This window comes from Cetorhinus maximus, chromosome 17 (genome assembly GCF_964194155.1).
Source record: "Cetorhinus maximus chromosome 17, sCetMax3.hap1.1, whole genome shotgun sequence".
Classification (NCBI taxonomy): domain Eukaryota; kingdom Metazoa; phylum Chordata; class Chondrichthyes; order Lamniformes; family Cetorhinidae; genus Cetorhinus; species Cetorhinus maximus.
The window spans coordinates 69,214,916-69,238,900 of record NC_135895.1 but is presented as its reverse complement, the minus strand read 5'-3'; the positions used below and the strand labels follow the sequence as shown (position 1 = coordinate 69,238,900).

The 23,985-nt window shown below is 44.7% G+C and overlaps 1 protein-coding gene across 6 annotated transcripts in view; it reads left to right on the top strand.

Moving 5' to 3' along the window:
- Positions 1–23,985, top strand: part of hmcn1 (hemicentin 1) — a 701,874-nt gene that overhangs the window by 271,480 nt on the left and 406,409 nt on the right. For all 6 annotated transcript variants that reach the window (XR_013579326.1, XR_013579325.1, XM_078561403.1 and 3 more), the window contains exons 13-17: positions 74–201; positions 4,175–4,288; positions 15,439–15,597; positions 17,641–17,835; positions 22,759–22,854. Coding sequence is in view for 4 of the 6 variants with exons in the window: in XM_078561403.1 (XP_078417529.1) it covers positions 74–201; positions 4,175–4,288; positions 15,439–15,597; positions 17,641–17,835; positions 22,759–22,854 (692 nt within the window). In the remaining 2 variants the exon portion in view is untranslated. The remainder of the gene's footprint in view (positions 1–73; positions 202–4,174; positions 4,289–15,438; positions 15,598–17,640; positions 17,836–22,758; positions 22,855–23,985) is intronic.

The following is a 23,985-nucleotide window of genomic DNA, read 5'->3' as shown; positions in this document are numbered from 1 at the left end:
TTTCAATAGTAAAACATGTCACATTCTAACAAATATATGTCTAAGGTGTCTTACTGTGCTTTGTGTTTTAAAGGCATATGCTAAGTAAAGGTGGCAGTCTAATTATTAGACATGCTTCCCAGAAGGATTCTGGAGTTTATTCCTGCCTGGCCAGTAACCCTGCAGGGACAGACAGAGAAGCATCCATTCTCACCTACATAGGTTAGTGTAAAACTCCTTTTGTTTCTCTGTGTAACAGTCTAAAGAACTAAAGGGTAACTCTGAACCTACACTCCCCGCGTGTAGCCATGTTTGAATGGATAATGGATCAAAAAATTGGTTCTCGTGTGCTGTAGATCCAACTTGGATGCAGGTTCCTGCTGAGGGCGACACTCCATTGGGAATGCAGAATTTACTATTATCTGTAAGATTACAGATGGACTAGCATGTGTTGCAGGCTTCCATGCAAATTAAAGGTTCTAATTGTTCCATATAATGAAATACAAGAGACTTAGGTCATCATTAGCAAAATTACCAAACTTCATTAAAACCCAGCACTGACTCTGGGCTTGAGAAATAATATGGGAGTTCCTACTAAAAGTTTTGCATGCCTGGAAAAACCAATAAGACAGAAGCTATTGGCTTGAATTTGATGGAAACTTGCACCATAGTAATGATACATTAACCATGTGCACCAGGCACATGGTTAATGTATCATTAATTGTAAAAGTTCCAGGAAATAATGAAGTAAGTGTCATTAGTGGCATTGTCCCATAATTTACCAGGACATTAGCACCATTGAGGCAATACCCTTGCCTAAGTTGAGAGAAGTTTATTTTCAGCACTCGCCTCCATTAATTGCAGTCAATCACAATCACCAATTTATTGGATTAATGCCATAGGTACTTAGACTAAAAATAATGGTTGCATTACCTGGTATTGATGTGATTTATGACTCTCACCTGTGCGAGGCCAACAAAGAGCCCATTAAAGTTGCAGAGCTTCACTCCAGAAGACTGGAAGTTGTTTTGTGTTTTATATTATCATGTTCTTTGTTGAGGTGGGTGGGTGGGTGGGGGGAGCCTAGGTCTCACCCATTCCACTGTAAAATTGTGGTGAGGTTGGGCCGGTCAATGGTAAGGCCATTCGAAGAATTTTACAGCCATGCCCCCTGGCTCACCTCGAGAGGAGCACTCACCCTTGGAGTCCCCTGCAACTGGCAGCAGCCTTGCTGATGTGAACCTCATCCAATAATGCATGCAGGCCTTGGTCCCCAAAATTCTGCATTCATTTCTTCATATCCTTTTATGTGAGATCTCTGTAGAAACAATGTTATGCAGACACTGGAAAATACTGTTTGCTGCATTTTAAACTTTTATAGTTAATTTATGTTAATTCAAGATGTTGCAGTTCATTTATCTGCGTGCCAAGCCTCAATCTGACTTTATGGCATCTGTTCTCAGCTGCCGTGTGCTGATCTGCTGGGTAAGCCATTAGCTGCACCATGAACAAGATCCTCACTTCATCATTGAACTATTAAACTCATTGTGCCAGAGCCAGATTGGTAAATTTCAACATAAATGTAATGCCAGATGAACAGAGTGTGTTCAATTAACGGTGCAAGTTACACCTCATGCTGTTCCAGGAAATTCCAGCCCAATATTGTTGCAAATGTCATACTGGAAAATTATACTTGTCTCTGCAGACATCTGAACCATTTCCTCTTCCGAGAGAAGTCACTCAGTCTGCCCAAACACAATAGGTGAAATTTGGTAATTCTCTCCTCTAGCATCATTCATTACAGTGCAAATTCTGATGCATGTATGCTGAAAACTGGTTAGCTTTATGCAGAGGTTGAGAAAATAGATTCATAAGGGATTCAGGTGTGTCCCATAAACCAGGAATGTGTCATACACAATCAGAATGATACTTGAACAATTTAATCATTTACCATGAGATATTTACTGCCTGGCATAGCTGGAATTTTTTTTCTTTATAATGTAAAAGTATGCACTATTTCACAAACGTTGGTAGCACTTTCCTGATGTTGATTATGTGATTGTGAAAATCAAGTTATAGATGTACCAGGTATATTATTTTTATTTTATTTAGCAAATGCAAATCTCCAAAGCCAAGCGATGCCTGCTCATTTGCTGAGTTTAATGTTCTTAGTCTGCCACTTAGTCTGTAGCGCGTTCAGTCCTTGGTAAAGTGCAGCAGCATCTCTCCACAAATGCATTGGGATTTCTCCTGAGGCTCCAGCAGTGGAGATTGGCTGCACAGGAGCTTTGGCCTGTCATGAACCTGTTTAGCAAGGACCACTCTCACTGTGGTAGTTCAAAGCCTGCCGTCCGCCAGATGAGGTTTGTCACAAGGAATTTGTTCGTGACTTCTCGTGTTTCCCATTCCTTGACCCAAGGATAGCTGTTGGTAGATCTTGCTTAGGGAGGCTGCTAGATATGGGGTGCCGAGATGACATATTATAGCAAAGCATGATTGAATCACATGACTCACTATGCAGATTCAAGCTTTTATTTTACTGAATAAGTAACTAGAATATCCTGTGTAAGAAAGAGCTAGATTTCTGGTAACAGCAGACTTTGAGCGCATGGTCGGCAGAGCATTCAGGAGGCCCTCTCAATGACACCAGTAAATGCCCAACCAGGTTTCATTATCATTCTGTCAACAAGATATTCATGCAGTTTGAGCGTCTTGGTGGTTGGATGAGGCTCTGAAAGGAGTATGGCTGCACCTTTCTAACCAGACAAAAGTCATATTCACACCTTAATTTTTTGAACTGTCCATGAACAGCCTGCAGTGGTCTTTCTAAGGAATGCTGGTTGGACTAGTCAACACCAAAGTTCCAATATTTGGATTGTGTGTTGACCTGTTCCATCATTGGTACCTCAAAATTGCGATTAGTGTCCTATTGATTTACATGGGCTAAAGATGTGGAGAAAAACAAAGGGAAAAAAGCACAAAAAATGGTGGGAATGCAGAAAGGAGCAATCAAGATCTGAAAAAATTAAGATAGGACAACATTTGAATTTGAATAAAGAATCCCCACTTAATTTTTATGAGCTGGGTTTTACAGGGCACTCCCACCCCACCCAGACCGTTGACAACTGCTGGAATGCAGGCCGTCCCCACCTGCAATGGAGCCCAGGTAAGTCTAGAGTCGGGGTTTTGATGAGGTAGGGTGAGAGGGGAGGGAGGATAGGGGAAGAGGGGAGGCTGGGTTTACAAGGCTAGTAGGGAGGATTAAAGGGGAGGATGACCTCGGTCGGGGGGAAATGCTTCCAATGGGCCCAGAGGACCTGCAAAGGAAGTTGATGCCCTCCCCCTCCCCCCACCCCTACTACCTTGTCTGGCACTAGCCCGCACAGCTAAAGCTGCTGGCTTCCTGCCTGGCATGGGTCTTCCCCCACACCCACCTCCCCCACCCCCTCCCCCATCGCCGGGGGGTAAAATACCAGAGTCAGCGGGATGTGGCCTATAAGTGGCCATTAATTTCCCACTTAAGGACCTCAATAGGCCCAAAGGCAGCAGGTCACCCAACACCTTCCCGCCCCCTCCATTAAATTCCAGGCAGATTGGAGGCAGGCAGGAAACAGTGGCAAAGCCACCTGCTGGATCTTACATGCCCCCTCACCTTCAAATCCCTGGCAGGGGTGCGTAAAATCTAACCCTATTTTTGCCTTTCAGATGCTAGTAGGCTTGTCGCGTATTTCTGGTTTTTACTTCAGGCTTCCAGTATTCATAACTTTTTTAGACAAACAAAATTTTCAACAATTCTTTGTTTTATATCATGTTTTTCGTTTTATTTTCAAGATGTCAAAAACTGTCGCCAAAAGTATTAAGCCCTGTAATGGGGAAAATTCAATTCTGGGTTTTTGTTTCTCATTTCAGATTTAAAGTTAGTTTGTGTATTTTTAATTTAAAAATAACTAAATCAGTGCAAATACTTATTCATGCTGAGATTCAATTAAATTAGCTTATGGAATGCCAGCAGACAGGAATGGCAATGAAATTATGCAATGGTCTTGTCCTTGTACTGTTTTGTTCAAGTCAAGAATGAGTACAGATTTATGCCGCATAAACAATTTAACACTGGGGGAAAAAGGCATGATTTTCATTTTATATTCTGAAAGATGTTCATGTAGGCGTTGTAATTTGTCATTTTTCTTCTCCTCAGAGGCTCCAAAGGTCACTGTTGTCCGAAAGGAAATCCTTATTGGCCTCGGTGACACTTCAGTTCTGGAATGCAAAACCACTGGTGTTCCAGAGCCAGAGGTCAAATGGTTCAAAGGTGAGAGAAACAGCTGGATTAGCTGGATTGAATTTCCTATGGAATTCTGCACTTCAGAGAAACTAGATAGAAGTGCGTATTTGAGAGCTTCTTGCACTGCTGGTACAAATGTCATTATAAGTCAGGAAATAGCATGTGGTAATTGTTTATCCATCTGTAAATGAGAGCTTTGGGAATTTAGAAGATTTTCAAGTACTTTCAGTGATGTGTACTTTACTCCAGACTTGTTGTTCATGCTTTTGATTTAATTTGATAGACACTTATGGCATTAAATCAAAGGCCCTGTGCAATATCAGCCTGTTGGATCAGTCGTTGTTATAAAGAACAGTCCTTGCATGCACAGATGCACATGGTTAGCAGAGTATATTTTAAAGCTTGCAATTTAGTTGATTTTACTCAGTAAAATAATCTTCCTTTTCCCATTTCTACTCACTCATCCTGGAGCCCTGGCAGGGCGTTGTTTCATCAACTCATCCACCTATACTGCCACAAGTCTGTCATCAACTATTTTAGCAGTATACCAACAGGATTCCTACCTTAAAGTGTGCTGAACCTGGTACAAATTGCACAATGTTCTTTTCTTCCACTCTTCATTTCCATGTGCTGATTTTCTGCTGGCCCAGCTGCGACCTCCCAAAAGTATTCACTAAACTGAAAGCGATTAACTGCGATCGGCTCCCCTTTGCTTCGTCTAATACCATTCAGTCTGCTCAGCTATTACTTTAACTGAATAAATACTGAACTTACTTTGCATTTTTAAATTTTGCTTGCAACACCAGTACAGGCCAGTGTGACTATCAGTGAGTTACAAGGACAAGTCATGTGCGCAACGTAAAAAAATGTATTCCATTGTTCCTACAATTACTCCATCACAATATGGGAATTATATCATTTGGCTTTTGACGACAAGGTTAACTGTTATATTCCTGCGCGATTTCAAACAGATTTGTAATAAGAAATTGATCAGGGGGCTATTTCACTAGCACCCTTTTGATTGCTGTCACTTCTTGGATTCTCAACTCAGATATGAATCAACATATTCAAATTGCAATCAAACATTGGCCTAAATCTTCGCAGAGTTGTGCAGACTCTGCCATGTATCCAAAATGGCGCTAGGAATCCAGTTCTGGAAGTCGCACCCCCATTTCTGACAGATCCTCTTTTTTATAGGTTGGGGAATGGGGGTGGGAAACCATGGGGGAAACCTGAACTCAGCAGAACCATAGACCCCATTTTCGCTGGAGCAAGAGCCTTATCCTGCAGTGTGTGAATTACAAATTTTTAGAGTAGATATAAATCTTGTGAAGGGCAAATAAGGGCTGAGATTTTCCGTGCCCGCTGGTGTTGGGCGTGTTCGGTGGCAGGAGTGGACAATACGGCAAGAAGGCCAAAAATCGGTTTCACGACATTGTGAAACCAGTTTGTGATTGTCTACTCCGCCTGCTGATGGCAGGTCAGATTTCCCGCCATCGGACGTCAGGAACCCCCTTGTAATACATCCGCATATCATTATAAAGCTAGCCCGCCAGACTTATCCCCCCTCCTGCTGGATCACCTGTCCACAATCACGCCGATGTGTTTCACAACACCATATAAAAGATGTGCACTTTGCGGGCTGCACTTTGAGGGGAACTCGGAGGTGAGTATGCAGTAATGTTGTGGAGCGCTCACCCGGGTCACCTGTTGAACTTCAAGGTTGAGGCGCATTGGTGGGGGCAAAGGGGCAAGGGCTGCCTTGTCATTGAGGGACATTGGGGGAGGAGGGTTGCCTGCTGGTTGAGGTGCCTTGGGGGGGTGGGAGGTGTGGTGGTGGGGGGCGGCCCTGCGGTTGTAGGTAGTGCACAAAAACATGCAGGGTTGGGCGGTGAACGAGGGAAGTAGCCACACATCAGGGAAACCTTGTATAAAGTGACCATTCCTCTGCAGCTGAGACAGTTCAGGTGCAGCCACATTGATGTGATTGGAGCCTAGCTTCTCTGCCCACTCAAGCAACGCAGAGGCATCAAAGTGCCACCAAGTGCTTGAGAGCTTTTCACTCCTCGGGCACAGGCTGCAAACTAATGAGCATTTTAGTGGACTGCAGAACAATTGGATGACTGGACACATTGTACAGTCTCCTCGCTAAAGCTGGCCATGGAGCAGTCACTGGTGGAGGTGTTCATAGCTCCTTGCAATGTGAGCATTCCAGTTCGGACCAGTCTTCCCCATGGTTCAAGCTAACAGTGCAGCCTTGCAGTGCATGTTAGGAGAATACCTGTGCCTGAGCTGAGAGCACAGCATGCAGTGCAGTGGGCAAAGCTGTAGCCAATCGGTCAGGTGGAGTGGGGCAGAGGTAGGTGGGTCTTCGGACTGCCATGCAGGATACTGATCTCTGGCCATCCAAGTGGTGCCAACACTTTCCGGGATGCGTTAAGGGGCCTTCAGACTACCTGCTGATCCTCCTCCCTGAGAGTGCCTGATGGCCCCTGGCTGATTCTTTGAGGAAAAGGGGTAGCTGGAGTGAGATCGAACTTTCCTGCACCCCTCTCGCATGCACAGTGTTGGAGGCCAACTATGGAGTCAGCGATGGAGTTCAGTCCACGCAGTAGTGCAGGAGCAACATCCTGGACCAAGGTCTCCATGGAGGCCGCCATTCTACCAGTGTTGATCTCGGTACGATGACATACCAGTGCTATCACTTCAGCCTGAAGGCAGACGGACTATTCCATCATGCCTTGTAACCTGAGGAGTGCAGCAGACATCCTTTCCCGATGTTCCCGATCTTGCCTTTGCAGCTCCAGTAACTGTGACATGATCGAGTCCAGAGGCTCATTATCTGACTCAGACTCTGCAAATTTCTAGCCTCCAGCAGTCCTCTGAGCGCTGGACACCTGGGAAGTCCCTGCCTCCGCCTGCTGCGGATCAAACGTTGCAATGTGCTCACCAGATTGTGATCCCGAGGCTACTGTAAAAGCAGGTCCCAGTGAGGTGTGTGTCTCTGCGCAGGTGGAAGGTGTGGGTGAGTGCTGTGATGGCACTTCGAGGAGGGGGCCTCCAGATTCCTTTTCAGAGGCTCCTTCGGGGCTTGATTGGAGGCCCTGGGTCGCGAACTCCATCAGCTGTTTCCCAGATGTGCCTGTGGAAGAAGGGGAGATAATTAATGCATGGCAATGGCCTGTGAAACAGGACACCACTCACAGCATGGTTGTCTGATGGATGTTGCACTGCTGGATCCTCACTTGGTAGAGCGCCGCCGACCTCACCGTCAGCACAGGAACAGTCCAGATCCTTGCCAGCCAGCTGGATGGCTCTATTTCCAAAGTCCGTGAGGACCTTGATTTCAGGCATTCCGCCACCGGTCTGCGACCTCTCCCTCTTGTCTGCCAGCTTGTCCTGCATGAATAGAGATGGAGAGAGTGTAAGCAGGACGCCTGCCAGGTCAGTTAATAAGTATGCCTGGCATGTGTGGGTGGTGAGTGGCCCCATGGACGGGATGAGGACAATGAAGGCCTGTGTGAGAGAGTGAATGGTGATGTCCCTTGAACCAGCAGGGAATATGGGCCATGGGCGATGCGTGGTGGGTTTCTGAATGTGAGAGTTGAGAGTCATGAGAAGAGTGACTTACCCTGGCGGAATGGAGGAGATCATTCATCCTCTTGCAGCACTGGGTGGCTGTCCTCTTTTGCAGGGCGTTGGCGCTGACCACTGCTGCCACCGCCTCCCAAACCAGATTAGTGAGGTTGCTGCCAATCTTGCAGCCAGAGCAGGGGTAGAGGATATCACAGTGAGCCTCCATTGCTTGCGGGATGTGCTATTGAACCTGAGGTCTGCAGTCTTTTTGCCTTTCAGAGCCAAGTCTTTACAGCAGTCGTGGGCTGAAAGCGCTGAGAGGTGTGTGCGCGGCTAATCTTTAAATATGGCATCTGGCGTGCTGAAGCAGTGAGGCAGTAGCATGGCGGCCAAATGAGAGCCTGCCAACCATGGAAGCAGCATGTTTCCCAGGAATGCATAACTAATGTGGCGAGTTTGGGACGATATAGCATGAAAAGCCGCCATTGCGGCTGGTGGGTGAAATGTTGTTTTACCTGCCCACTACCTCACTTAGTGCAAACCTGGGATGATTCCACCCAAGATCTGTGGAACTGTCAAGCAGTTAAGTTATTTAAATAGCTTATCCTTTAGAAATTGGAACAAAACATCCTGCTTGGGCCTGTGTGTTTGAAAAAAATGGGTGATTGTGTTTCAATAACTGTTTGTTGACATAAACCTTAGTGCTATCCTTGTAACATTATTACTGCTTGACTGCTTCCACAGCCTATCATCACAGTAAGGGGATGTAAGTTCACAGTTTGAATGACAGCTCTAAGAGGTTATCAAAAAATTAGCAGTCTTTGATGTGGGGTTATGAATACAAATGTTTGTTTCTATAAAGGATTAGGTCGTTTAAATGTATTGAATGGGCTTTCATTAATGAGAGTTTTTTATATAGTCAAGTCTGTAATAGATATTTAAAACTTTATTTCTTTTCAGCATGAGGTCTGATGATGGTGGATGCTGGGTTAGTTGGCATGAAGGGTGTAAGGGCAAAGGGTAGTGGGTGAGGGAAATAGGTTGGTATGAGTTACACCGTGAGCATATGGGCTATAAGGGACCATGGGTATGTGTGGTGGAGCATGGGTTGGCATGAGTTGGCACTAAGTTGGCATAGGGGCCATGGAGGTTGTTGGGGGTTTATATGTTGGCATGAGTTAGCATTAAGTTGGTATAGGAGCTATAAAGGGCCATGAGGATGGGCTGGGGGTCATGATTTGACATGAGTGGCACGTATAGGCATGTAGATTGGGTGAAGGGGTGAGGGGTGAGACCTAGAGGACCTAATCTTTAACAATTGGAATAAAGTCCCTAAAACTGAGGTAGGCCTTTTGAACAGCGTGCACAACACACCCTGTGGCTGCCTACGATCTGCGTCTGGGGATGGTGGTCCCAACTCTATCCCGCACCCAGCCCCCAGAACAAGGATCCCGCCATTTAGGGCACTTTTCGCCAAGGTGGGTGCGGCAATCGAGGTGATTTACCAACTGTGCCCTACTCAGGAGCAAAAATCCAGGCCATTGTATTTTCAGCCCACCAACATAGCAATGCTGCACACCAGAACATTCACGTGATCCTGCCTAATGTAGCTATCACGGTAGGATTGGATGTCAAGTTTAAAAAGGCTCTTTAGACATGTGCAAGCACCACAGGATGCCTGATTAAATTCCTGAAGTTGGTGACTTTTTCCCCCTAAACTTGCTTTCCTCATCAGCAGCTTTACTTGGTTGCTGGGTGCAGTGTTAAAATGGCAAGCGACAGGGAGGTTTGGGTCTTTCTTGCGGACAGACCGCAGGTGTTCTGCAAAGCGGTTGCCCAGTTTGGAGAGACCAAACGTAAACTGGGCGACTGCTTTGCAGAACACCTGCGGTCTGTCCGCAAGAAAGACCCAAACCTCCCTGTCGCTTGCCACTTTAACACTCCACCCTGCTCTCTTGCCCACATGTTTGTCTTTGGCTTGCTGCATTGTTCCAGTGAAGCCCAACGCAAACTGGAGGAACAGCACCTCGTCTTCCGACTAGACACTTAACAGCCTTCCGGACTGAATATTGAATTCAACAACTTTAGATCTTGAACTCCCTCCTCCATCCCCACCCCCTTTCCGTTTCTTCCCCCTCCCATTTGTTTTTTCCAATAATTTATATAGATTTTTCTTTTCCCACCTATTTCCATTATTTTTAAATCTATACCTTTAATGCCCTGTTAGTCTTTCCACCCCACCCCCACTAGAGCTGTACCTTGAGTGTCCTGCCATCCATTCTTAATTAGCACATTCGTTTAGATAATATCACACCTTCAACACCTCTTTGTTCCTTTGTCTGTGACATCTTTTGATTATCTGCTCCTATCACTGCTTGCTTGTCCCTACAACCACCACCCCCCCAACTTCTCTCCCCCCACCCCCCCACCTTAAACCAGCTTATATTTCAAACCTCTCCTAATATTACTCAGTTCTGTTGAAGGGTCATGAGGACTCGAAACGTCAACTCTTTTCTTCTCTGCCGATGCTGCCAGACCTGCTGAGTTTTTCCAGGTAATTCTGTTTTTGTTTTGGATTTCCAGCATCCGCAGTTTTTTGTTTTTATCTTTGTATGAGAAGCTAATGGTTTCCAATTTTGCACTGTATGTATGTTTGCTACCTGCCCACAGTCCCCTTGGTGGGAAGGGTCACATGCCTTGGGTGATAGATGCAACAGCTGTTGTTGATGGAATTAATGCAGATGATATAACCTGGGGAGTATGAGTTGTGTTTGTCCAGTTAAATTGAAAACTACACTTATGATAGACTAGAGAAGGAGGGATTGTTCTGCTTAGAGCAGAGAAGGTTAAGAGGAGATTTGGTAGAAGTGTTTAAAATCATGAAGTGTTTAGTAGTGTAATTAAAGGTAAATTGTTTCCAATGGTTGAATGGTTGATAATCAGAGAGCACATATTTAAGGCAATCGGCAAAAGAACTAGAAGCAACAAGATGAAAAGCTGCTTTATGCAACGAGTGATGAGGATTTGGAATGCATTGCCTGACAGGCTGTTTGGTACAGATTCAATATTAGTTTTCAAACAGGAATTGGATAAATACTTAAAGGAAGAAAACACTGCAGGGATATGGAGAAAGAGAGGGGAATGGATAATTGGATTGGTCTTTGAAAGAGCTTGTGCAGACTTAATGGGCTGATTGGCCTCCTTCTATGCTGTACTATTCTGTGATTTCCCCACAAGACTCAAAATGCATCGACACCTACATAGATATTTATAGCATTTTGACGAGAATTGAATAAATTTGACTCCTCGTACTGAAATGAAAGGGAATTGCAAGACATCATATTCTGTCTTTAGGGTGGTAGTCAACTACTTGAACCATTCATTAGCTTCATAAACAGCTTAGTTAAACAAAATTGGAAGAAAATGTACTGGTATTTCCAGAGACTGTTTTTCACTGATATAAATTTATTATTCAGTATAATATGAAAATATAATTATTTGTTCAAATAATTGAGCAAACCATGGGCTAGATTTTCAATTGCTGGTGCAGGCAGGATTTGAAAATCACGTTCTCGGAGGGTGGCACTGGATCACCACCTCCAGGATAGTTTGCAATTTTCAAAAGATCTGCAGATAGGTGAGAACGGGAAACCAGAAGTGTCACCAATCAACGGCCCCTTAAACTGCTTAACAAGCTTGTTAAGGGGACTGTCTGAAACAGAATGGAATCTTCAATCATTTTTCTGGACAAAGCCAAGCAGTCTGGTACATGTTAATGCACAGCTGTCGGCATTGCTGGGGGAGGGTGCTGCGGGGAAAGGGGGGAAGAAGTTCATTTCTATCTTTGTTTTTCTTTTGTGAAATTTGCGCTATCCCTCAACTTGGCACCCATGGCCACCTTGCATCGACTTTATCCTCCTGGCTTTCATGAGCTCCCTCCTTGGCAAGGCTGCAGCACCCCACAACATGGCTGCCTTTGCCATTGCCGCTGGAGCTAGACAGGCAGCTCCTGCCTTCTGGAGGTGCTTGGTGCCACTAATTAGGCACTGAGCTCAACTCTTGCCCAATTAGGGCATTTATATTTTAAAACGTCACGGAAGTGTCAGGACCTGGAATTTATCTGGTTGTCAGGTTCCTCACCCTGCTTTGAAAATCCAACCACAACTACTCTGCAGGCCAGGCAGCATCTGTGGCGAGAAACAGAGTTAAGGTTTTAGGTTGATCTTCCTTTTCCAGATGTAATAAGACCTGTTACACTTGTATGAGAATGAGCTATTTTTTAAAAGGGAAAATGTTGATGGTTAAATTTTCATTGAGTGACCATTCAACAAATTTGGAACTGGTTGCACAAAATTTGTGTTATTGACACACGGGTTCTTGACTAATCACAAAGTGGACTGTACAATCAACATACTTACAGTCTTGCTGGCATTTCTATCTGAAAGTTTCCACCAGTCTGAATTTGAGAAAATAAATCTTTTCTCAGCTGGATTTATGAGTACAAAGCGGGTAAAGTGTCTGTGTTATGCCAAGATGGGAGGTTAGTGGGAAAATCTACAGAAAACAGATGCTTAGGGTATACTTAAAAACTAATGGTGGAAACTCTTGTGTTTTTTGAAACATGACCTGGTTGTATATCAACTTTAAAGCTTGAATGGAGTAAAAGAGAAAACAGTATGTTTATGGTAACAGGTTTGAATCTTCTGAGTTGTAGAGATGCAATGCTGATGAAAGGCCCAAACTATGTTTTATTTCATCATTGGAGTTTGGATTTTATGTGCTACTTTGGGAGTTGTTACATAGGAACTTAGGAATGTACAGGACTGGAGCAGATCATTCTGGTCTATCTGATTGCTGCCAGAGTTTAAAATCAAAATATGTCATTCACCAGCAATGTCCCTTGATTGATTTTTTCATCAAATACCTATTCAACTCAACTTTAACATTATATCTGCTCCATCGACTCGCCTTCCTTCTTCTGAGCTTTCAGTCTATGCCCCTCCCTCCCTTGTTCGTGTTCTGCCAACCATGGTAATAAGTTTCCTCAGTGATTGTCCTTAAGGATGTTGAATATGTCAGTACAAACTTTAGTCTTTAGTGTTAACAGACTTGGCTTTTGTGGTCTCCTCTTGCAGCTCAGCTTTCTCATGCCTGATATCAGATGCACTGATTCCGGTGCCATGGTGACCAGACTGCACACTATATTGCAAATGGGGATGGACCAATGTCCTCTGTGGAACCAGGATCATAATTTCTAATTTGTATTCTGTTTCATGTGCTGTGCAACCTACTCCCTTTTTGCTGCGCTATACTGCTGCTGCACATTGCATGATTAACGTCAATGATTTATACACTGATATCCTTAAATCAATTCCATTTGCTGTTTTTCAGTACATGATGAGCTTTCTCTTCATTGTTTACAAATCCTCCATACCTTGGTATCATCAACAAAATTCTGTTCCCAAAGCAAAATAAAACATACACAAGATGCCATACAACCAAAGTTCCAGGAATGATCCCTGGAGGACTCTGCAAGCAGCTTACTGCCACAGTGACATAGCTCCTTTAATGTAGTCAATTGCCAATAACACTTAAATAACTGCCAACCTGTTCTATGTTTTTCTACCTTTTGGACCAACCTCCTGTGTGATACTATATCATAAGACTTGTCACTGCCATTAGCTGAATGAACAAAGACACAAGAATAGTCAGAAATATTACAAATGCAGCCAAACTATTCCAGTGCGGAAATTGTTACCAAATTCGTCAGTCCTAACAAAAATGGCGGATGGAATGCGCAAGGACATCTCCTTTTGTTACATCAAAGATATTATGGGCAGAATTTTATGAGTTGGCGAGCGGGGGCGGGGCCCGCTCGCCGATGTGTAAAATGACCCCCGACGTCACCGCACCCAATTTAAATTTTCAGGTGGGCGGGAGCGCAGCAAAATCAGCTGCACGCCCACCGACCTGTCAATGGCCAATTGAGGCCATTGACAGGATCAATTAAGTAATTAAAAGGACCTGCCTATCCAAACGTAAGGTTGGCGGGCAGGCCAGGAGCCCCGGCGGGAACTAGAAAAAGCATGAAACCTCATCCACGGGCGGGATGAGGTTTCATGTAGGCTTTTAAAAATTTTAATAAAGATTTTGTAAAAATTATGGACATGTCCCAACTCATGTGATATTGTCACATGAGGGGACATGTAAGGGAAATTTTATTTTTCTATTTTTTATCTTTTTTACATGTACAGCCGATCACCCTGAGGCTGTACTTAGCCTCAGGGAGATGAGTGCGCTCTTTCATGCGCATGTGCGAATGAGTGCACTTTCGATTTTGGGAATTCCCCCCTGCCCGCACAGGGAGTGCACAGCACTTCTGTGTGGACGGCACACTGGGCGGGCCTTAATTAGCCCGCCCACGTAAAATGGCGCTGCGCCTCGACTGGGGGCGCCGATCGGAAGCGCGCCCGTACGCGCCTGCCCTTCAGCTTCCCCCACGACGGGGGGAATATTCAGCCCTATGGGTGGGAGCAATTTCAGAACAATATCTTTATTTAAACCTTTTAACTTGTACCTCTCCCCCTACCCCACTTTTAAGCACTGCCCCTTTTTATGTCCTACTGACCTCCAGAATTATTTCCAGATGAGTGGGCAGACAGGTGAAGTTCTGCTATAATTTTAACAACCAGCCATTAGGAACGGCCAGGGGTTAATGATTGATCTACTAACTATCCCTCAGTCACTGTTGCTCCCTTGACTTTGAAGACATTGATTCCCATTGTGTTGAAAACTGTGGGTCTGAACTTGCCTCCAACCCATCATGATGCATTAGGTTAATGCTTTTGTGCACTGTTGCACTGCACCATGTGGTTGCCTCTGTATAAGCATCTTTTATGTCCAATAAAACTACCCAGGAACAGCTTGATTGGAAAACACACTCAGCAGCCTCGTATCGGCCCCTCTCTGCAACATTACATTACTGGCTCCTGTCAGTAGCCCATCAAAAGTACATAACCATTTCATTAGCATAACATCACATTCCCTGTGATTAAGATTTTTTGGTTTGCAAAGCAGCAATTTGCTGCAATTATCTACTACTATTTTTCATAAATTTGGGGATTTTCATTATGATTTGTAAGCATTTTTGAAAATTATTTTATGAATGTTCTTGTGAAAAATATGACAATTATGTATCTGCTCTAAACAGTGGCAGTCTTTTCAGATCTGGTTGCCAGCTAGAAGAAAGCAGGCAAATGTTGGCCTAACTTTTATTGCCCAAATGTTGCATTCATCTGTCCACGGAGATCCAACAAATGCTAGTGCTGGATTCCTGCAGCTTGAGCTTACTGCAAGGATGGACCAGCATGCTGCTAACTCTCCATTAACTCCCAGTGTTGTTTAACTAGTGGGTAACTATACAACAAATTGATTTTAATTGTTCCTTGAGATAAGAAGCTCCTCACTGTTGTCCAGGTAAGGACATGCAAAATGCTAATGATACAATTGTGTAAAAGGTTGAAAATAGTGGGTGATATTTCTCTGCCTGTTACATATTTACTTGTTTCTGTTTTTTTGACATGCATTTTCTATGACTTTAGGTGACCTTGAGCTGAGTCCTTCCAATTTTCTGAGCATTGATACTCATCAAGGTATTCTGAAGATTCAGGGAACCCAGGATCTGGATGCAGGAGACTATACCTGTGTGGCCATAAATGATGCAGGAAGAGCATCTGGTCAGGTCACATTGGATGTTGGTTGTAGGTTCCTATAACAAATTCATTATTTACTTTAATTGAGGTTTTGGTGCTGCCATACAGCTTGTAACTTTGTTTTCTTCCTCATTCTACTTTCACCTGTACTGATTAAATTTTCAAAGGTTATTTCCTGACAGCTATTGTTTCCACCCATTACCCAAGAATCAGTTTCCCATAGCTGCTTGCAAAGGACTCCTATGATATTCAAAGCAGTATACGCGATTTTTGTGTAAGCAATGAAGGAATAAATCCTGAAATTTTGCAAAAAGTCCACATTCCCAAAGAATATTTCTCCACGATATTTCTGCACAGAACTTTTACAGTTTTTGAAAATATTGCCTAATGTAAAAAAAATCACAACTTAACTTCTGGAAGAAAGCAACTCTGAGAGTAAATTAGATTTTACAACTACCACAGTTTTACAAGTTAAATTGCATGTTGGGATTAAGGATATCTAGAGCATTTACATGAAAAAATGTGCTGTAAATGTTGCTGTTAACAAATTAACATTTGATTGAATGAAGAAAAATGAGCATGTTTACATTCACCATTTTCAAAATTGAGGCTTTAAAATTTCTAGAGAGGGCAGAACGGCTGATTTCCAAATTGGAGTGGACCCTAGTTATGCTGGAATTGGCTATGCTGAATTGGGGTAGTCCCTGGTTATGCCAGAACTTGAGTAGTTAACATTATAGCAGCAGGCCAGGTTAGCAGCTAAAAGTCACAACTGGACTCCAGATCTCTTAACCTGCTAATGAACAAAGCCACAGTGGAGTTACCAGGTGCAAAAGGAGATACAAGAATGAGAAAAGATCACATGGCTCGCCAAAGCTTATCCTTCCCAATACACCATTCGTCTTCATTAGCACATCCTGAGTATTTATATTAAACTGTGAACATTTGTCACGCCTCTGTCTCATCATGAACAATACCAAGTGAGATTCACCAGTATTTCCCTACAAGCACAAGATGAAACAATGTCAATTTTATTGAAAAACATTCTTGCATTGCTTACATGTGATATCATCATAACAAAAGTTACATTTATCTCTTCTGACTAGTCCACATATGCGGAGAAAGAATGTGCATGAAATTATTATGACACAACGATGGTAAGGGCTGAGTTGTTCAAATCCCAGAGAGAAACTCAAAACAACTGTCATAATCCATTTTTGCAATTTGTATGTTTCGAGATGCAGGCTTAGAATTCAATCGTAATAAGACTACCAAGTCTCAAGAGGTTTTTTATAAAACTAAATTAAACATTTACTAATACAAGAAAAACTGCAAGCACATACATATGTCTACAAAATTGCTACTATAATAACTACAAAAATCCCCTAATTAATCCAACTCTCAGCTACATCCCCACTAAGGCAACAGTAAAACTCATTGATTTTAAAATTACCCCAGGCAGAGCACATTTGACCGTACGAATTCAAAATGAAGTTCCTTGCAGACACAGTTCAAGGCATGCAAGCTGGTCAGATCTTAAGTGCCTCTGCCCTACACACACAAACTCTTTTCTGTTTATATCTAGCTTTTCCTTTGAAGGTAATTTTTCCATTATATTACTAGGTTTTTAATTTACTTCCCCTAACAATAATATTCTTTCATCCCACTAATTTTATTAGTAATATAAACACATTGCTTGGCGTCTCCCAGCTAGGTGCAAGATTTTACTCCCACTCTTGAATGCTTTATTCAACAAATGCAAATGTACATTTAACCTTTTTAACTTCCCTACTGTTTACCTAATTGCCATTTCAAACCTACTTCTTTCTATACATCAAAGCACCCAGACTAGTTGGCTTTAATCCAATTAAGACACACACACATACACACAAGCATAGACAGACACCGTTAAACTCTATTTTTAAAAAAAATTTCAATATAGCATTATAAACATTAATCTCTTAATGACAAAATACTTTTATCAGGACAACAATGCCCCTCCAATTATACTATTAATTCTTTCATTATGTATGTAAACAGACCCGCACTAACAAAGCTTAACTAGTTTACTTGTTTCATCTTTTTCCACAGCATCTCCTGTTTTCTCACAATCCCCGCTGGATATTTCAGTGGATATTGGTTCAAACCTGACTCTACCTTGCCAGGCTCAGGGCTACCCCAAACCACGAATCAGATGGCGGCGGTTGGATGGGGAGTCCATCTTCTCAAGACACACAGGAGTCAGTTCGGTGACTCAGTTGAGAACAGGAAGTCTTTTCTTTCATAGTAAGTCACTTGAAGCTGTTGCATGTTATCTCCAAATATTCCCTACACGATTAAATCTGTCCTTATAAACTGAAGAACCATACATAAGTGAAATGCTGAATGGATATGCAACTTACTCTAACAAGCTTTAAGGGCTGGATTTTACCGTCAGCGAGCGGGGGCGGGGCTGCATCACTGTGCCCGATTTAAATTTTCTGGTAGGTGCGGGGGGGCGCAGCAAAATCAGCTGCGTGCCCGCCGACCTGTCAATGGCGAATTGAGGCCATTGATAAAGCAATTAAAGTAATTAGTGGACCTGCCCGTCCAACCTTAAGGTTGGCGGGCAAGCTAGGAGCCCCGGCAGGAACTAGAAAAAACATGAAACCTCATCCATGGGCAGGATGAGGTTTCATGTAGGGTTTTAAAAATTTTAACAAAGTTTTTTTGGAAATTATGAACATGTCCCAACTCATGTAACATTGTCACATGAGGGGACATGTTAGGGAAATTTTATTTTTCTATTTTGAGCTTTTACACATTTAGAGCCAATCTCCTTGAGGCAACACTTAGCCTCAGGGAGATGAGTGCGCTCTTTCGTGCGCATGCGCGAAGGAGCGCACTCTTGATTTTAGGAATCCCACCCCGCTCGCACAAGGAGTGCATAGCGCTTCCCTGTGGACGTCATGCTGGGCGGGCCTTAATTGGCCCACCCATGTAAAATGGCATCGCGCCTCTGATTGGGGGTGCCGATCAGAAGCGCGCCTGCATGCGCCCGCCCATTAACTTCCTCCACCAACAGGGGGGAAAATTCAACCCTAAGGGTGAAATTCTTCTCAATTTTAGGGGAAAGGCAACATACATACAAATAGGATTATCTATTTTCTACATGCACTGATGATTTTGCTAGAATTATCAGCTGTAAGAAAACCCCACTTACTGTTACAAGCATCCTTTTATACCATACTTATCTTGAGTCTTGGTTGAAGTTCCATAAGAATCAATGGAGGTCCAAGCCTAAATATAATGAACCCTCAAGACTTACTAGGTCAGAATTAAATGCAGTGACCTGAGTAGGTCCTAGGTTTCTTCTGTGTTCTTCCCTTTTTATATTCTCAAATTATATTCAGGCCCCAAGAATTAGTAATAATGTTGCTTAATTGTACTTTCTTTCATTTCATACTTTCCTGCACTTATTTGATTACTTCTAAACTAGTAATATTTTTAATTGTGAAAGCAAAATTATTATCCAAATATTGTATTAAACTGAAGAGTTTGTCAATTTGAACAACAAACCTATTGTACTATCATTCTATTCTTTGTTTTATGGCTGCTAATTTTAACAGCCATAAACTATTCAATGTGACTCTACCCAGCAGCTGGAATCCTAACTGATAATGTAATTTCAGGAAGTCACAGCGTCAATGAATTTAGTACTGGCTGTGACTTCCAGCAGATCGTGCAATGTTGTGCAAGTCAAGCTCTTAAGATAGCCCATCTTGTTTATATGCCTAAAAAATTCTGTCATAGAATTATATTCTAATATTTCATAATAAAGAGAGGGCACTAGTAAAATTATGGTTTGAATTTTCTTGGCCATGTGGTGGCAGGCTTGAAGACATAGGAACATAAGAGCAGGAGTAGGCAATTCACCCCCTCGGAATGGCCTGTTCTGCCATTCAACTAGATCATGGTCGATCATCTACCTCAGCATCTAGAAAATTTAGAAATCTATTGATCCCTGCAATCAATGGCTGAGCTTCCATATTCTTCTAGGGTAGAGGATTCCAAAGATTCACTAACCTCTGAGAGAAGAAATTCCTCCTCATCTCAGTCCTAAATGGCTTGCCCCTTATTCTGAGACTGTGTCCCCTGGTTCTAGAATCCCCAGCCAAGAGGAACATTCTCTCGGCATCTACCCTGTCTAGCCCCTTAAGAATTTTGTAAGTTTCAAAATGAAATCACCTCTCATTCTTCTAAACTTGAGGGCCAGAATTTTTAGCTCGGTGTGCGGGCACGTGCCCGACACGCCCGAGTGTGAAATTAAGCATATTGACATTGGCCGAGCGTGCCGATGTCGATGCGCACTCTGGCGATATTTCGGTAGGCAGATGAAGATGGAGGCCCTCCCGCCATTAATTGAGTGGCCAGTTAAGGCCCTTGGGACACCAACTGTCTCAAACTTTACGTAACCTGTGCGATTTTCAGCCGTCGCATGGGCTAAGTGGGCAGGCGGGCAGGCCACAATTTCAAAAACCTCATCCATGGGTAGGTTAGGTGGGGTCAGTGAGCTTGCAAATGCAAGTAGTTTGTAGTTTAGAATATAACTTGCTGCTGGTTGCTTGTGTGAACAGGACATCTTCATTTCGCTTCAGAGCTGCATTGATAGAAATACGAGACTTCAGTTCAGGACTCAGTGTTGTTTTCCAGGCCCCCGGAGGATTCACGCCGCATGGGGTCTTCCATGTATCAGGCACTGGCATTGGAGACAGCCTACTCATTCTGCTGTCCTGTTGGACTTGATGACTTTGGCAGGCTTCCTCTGGCCCATGGAGCCTGTGCTGGCCCCACCTGGGAGGGAGCAGCCAGTGCCACAGCTGGCATCACCCCAGTTGCCGCAGTCTCATCGGATGCCATGGTCTCTGGGAGAGGGGCGGAGGAGCTGCTGCCATCACCGGAGCGCCCTGAGAGGAGCCCGCAGAGACGACAGGCAGTACGTGCGCCAACGTGGTGCCGCTCTGGACCCCCCTGTTCACCATTGATTCATGGGCACCTAGCTGGGATACTGGGTGCCCAATCTATCTCCCACACTGACACTGACCACCTGAGGTCATTGCTGGTGTGAGGGCTTGCAGGCCTGAGCACTTCCCAGCAACCCCTGATTCAGCTCCAGGAGGAGCCTCTCCATGAGAGTTGCCACTCTCCATGGAGGAGGCATTGCGCTCGGCCATGAGGGTCAACGCATTGCTCACACTCCACAAGGACTCCTCCACTACGGAGACCATGGCATGCATTCCTCATGTATCTCCGTTAGATCCTCCTGCACACCCTGCTGGATGTCCAGCATCTGCTGCCTCATGGATGATTCCAGAGGCCCATCATCAACCATCGACTGAGCATTGTCCAGGTCCCCAGCTGTCCTCCGACTGCCGCCACCCTGGGCACACTCTGCCTCCGCCTGCACCTCAAGCGAGTGTGAAGTGCTCTCACCAATGTGCACCGAGATAATAGCCGGCGATCTAATGCCCACCGAGGTGCTGGTGCCTACTTGAGAGAGCGGGTGTGACGCAGGTGCATGTTGAGCATGGTGGTCCTCGGGTCAGGGGTGGGCCTTCAGACTCCTCATCCCGAAGGGCTGGTGGTGAGCCTAAAAGGAAGAACAAGGACATGTCATTAGTTTAAGTCGTCACACTGTTACTGTCATGAGGCAGAGATATGCATCAGGGTGCCCTCGTCTTTCCATTATCAATGGGGATTCCAGGTTCGAGGCTCACATCAATATAGAGACAACAGTGGAATGGTTGCAATAACTGACATTTTCACCTCAGTACACTGCACCCTTACCTCCCTGTGGCACCCCAACCTCACCGCAACTGCTTGACCTAGGCGCATGGCACCTCTCCAGCTCCAGGGCCTCCTGCTCTTAAAGAGTGAGGATTAGTAAGTGGGGTAGTCCCCTGCCAGCACATGACCTCTCTGCACTGTTATGGGATGTTTTTTCCTGAAAGGATAGAGGAGCATTGATTAGTCCACTCTCTACCTACATCGCCATTGCAGCCTGGCCAACCCCACCTGAGGAATACCTCGCAGGGCTCAGCCAATTCGTGATGCTGGAGCCGCAAGACACTCATTCCAAGCAGCTAGGGCTCACCCCCTTGGCCAGATGCTGCCTCATTGACATTTGCCACTCACACTCGCCTCAGGTCCATGGGGGGATGGGCAGCTCTTATCTGCTCTGCAAAGCGATCCATGCCAACACGGTACTCACCCTTCCCGATCGCAGGAGATCGTTGAAGCACTTCTGGCACTGAACCCATTTGCACCTCACCACATCAAGGCCGCTGACCCTGGATGCCACCTCCTCCAAGGCCTTTTTGGTGAGGTGGGGGGGCTTCCTCCTCCCGTCCCTGGGGACAAGGGTTTCTTTCCGCGCTGCCACCTCCTCCAGGAGGGCAGCAAGGCACTCATTGGAGAAACGCAGGGCTGAATGCCCCACTGGCCTGCCCTCCTGCCTGCCTTGTCCACCCGCAATGCTCTCCGTCACGACTTCCACATCCTTCAGTGGCAACATTCCAAGTGCTGCCGAGGCCGCATTTGAATTGGCCGTCGGGTCGCCATTGGACCCAGTGGACATTGAGCACCTGTCCCTTCGCACTCATTCTGCAGCTGCGTCTTACACTGGATAGGCGTTATTTGGCCCGCCCGCATAAAGCCATGGTGCGCAGCCGATCACAGGCGGCAGTTGGCTTCCTGACCGCCCGCGTCCACCCCCACTGATCCCGCACGCCAAGGGCAAAACTCTGCCCTAGAAAATACAGGCCCAGTCTCTTCAATCTCTCCTGATAGGACTGTCCCGCCATCCCAAGAATTAGTCTGGTGAACCTCGGCTCTTATGGCAAGTATATCCTTCTTAGGTAAGGGGAGCAAAACTGTACACAGGGCATGGGAGTTCTGCATTGGGATGGCTCCCCGATGCATTCCTGTTACAGGACAGCAGACGTGGAGGCGGCCAATTGGGAGGTCACCTTTGGGGAGATTACACTGCTGGTCTTGCTCCTGGACCGTGATCTCCCATTCAGTCATGTCCTCGGGATCCTGAAGCTTATAGCAAAATCCAGCTCAGAGTGTCAGAACGATAAACGTTAGGAGTAAATTTTGTTCTTGCCTCCATTTATATAAATTAGTGGAATTGAGTTCATTAGTAACATGCGAACCTTATTGTTTCAGATCTTTGGGTGGATGATGAAGGCACATACGTGTGTGAGGCTGAAAACCAGTTTGGAAAGGTTCAGGCTCAAGCCACAGTGACAGTCACAGGACTAGGTAAGTGTTCAAATAGCGGTAAAAACTAATTGCTGGCTAGGTCAGAGGTTACATCTTATAAAAGGTAGGTCAAACATTAGACAAAATAAAAATGGTCAATGTGGTCCCCATCTGATTTTCAGTCACCTAAGGATGTTGAAGAGGAACGTTTTGGATATTTTTACCTAATGGCCTTCAGTTTTTATGTCCAGAATTTTCATGTCGGTATGCAGGGGTGGGCCCCTCAATCCAACGCCATAAATGACATGCAATGACGACGGGCGTGCCTCCCAATGTCACCACGGGCGTGCCTCCCGACGTCATCGCGCGTCATTCAGATCTTTTGTTCTGTGGGTGCGTGCCGGAGGCGGCTCTGCTGAACTGTCAAAGGCCTGTTAAGGCCAATAAAAAACCAATTAACGTAATTATCAATTCTGCCCATCCAACCTTAAGGTTGGCGGGCAGGTGAAGAGCCCACGCAGCCTTTGCATTTTTCAGGAAACCTCATCCATGGGCAGGAAGAGGTTTCCTGAAGGTTTTATTAAATAAATAAATAATTTATTCACATTTCATAAACATGTCCCAGCTAATGTGACACTGTCACATGAGAGGACATGTCTAAATAATTTTTACCTTTATTTAAATATTTCAATATGAACTTAATCTCCCTGACGCAACTCTGTACCTCAAAGAGATTTCTGCACTCTTTTGCGCACATAAGCGAACGAGCGCAGGTTCCGACTCTCCCTCTCCTTCCGCCACCCCCCCCCCCCCCCCCACCCGCACAGGTAGCGCTGAGCGCTACTGGCTGTGCGTCACTCTGGGCGGGCCTTAATAGGCCCGCCCACATAAAATGGCGGCACAGAGCCAATTGACCCGCCCACCAGGGAGAAAATTCTCTCCTATGTTTTTTTTTGCTTTTCTTGAAAGATTACGTGATTATTGTTGGGTAGGCATGTCTATTTATGATGCTTCACACATGATGACGGTGTGGACAGGCTTGATGAACCAGATGGTCTTTTCTGTATGTTCATATGTTTGTAAATAAAAATCAGCTAAAAACTGTACATTAAATGGTGTCTCTCTCTGCTATCAGATCTTAATAAGCAAGAATACAAATTTCCAGTGAGGTACAGAGATTTGCTATGCAAG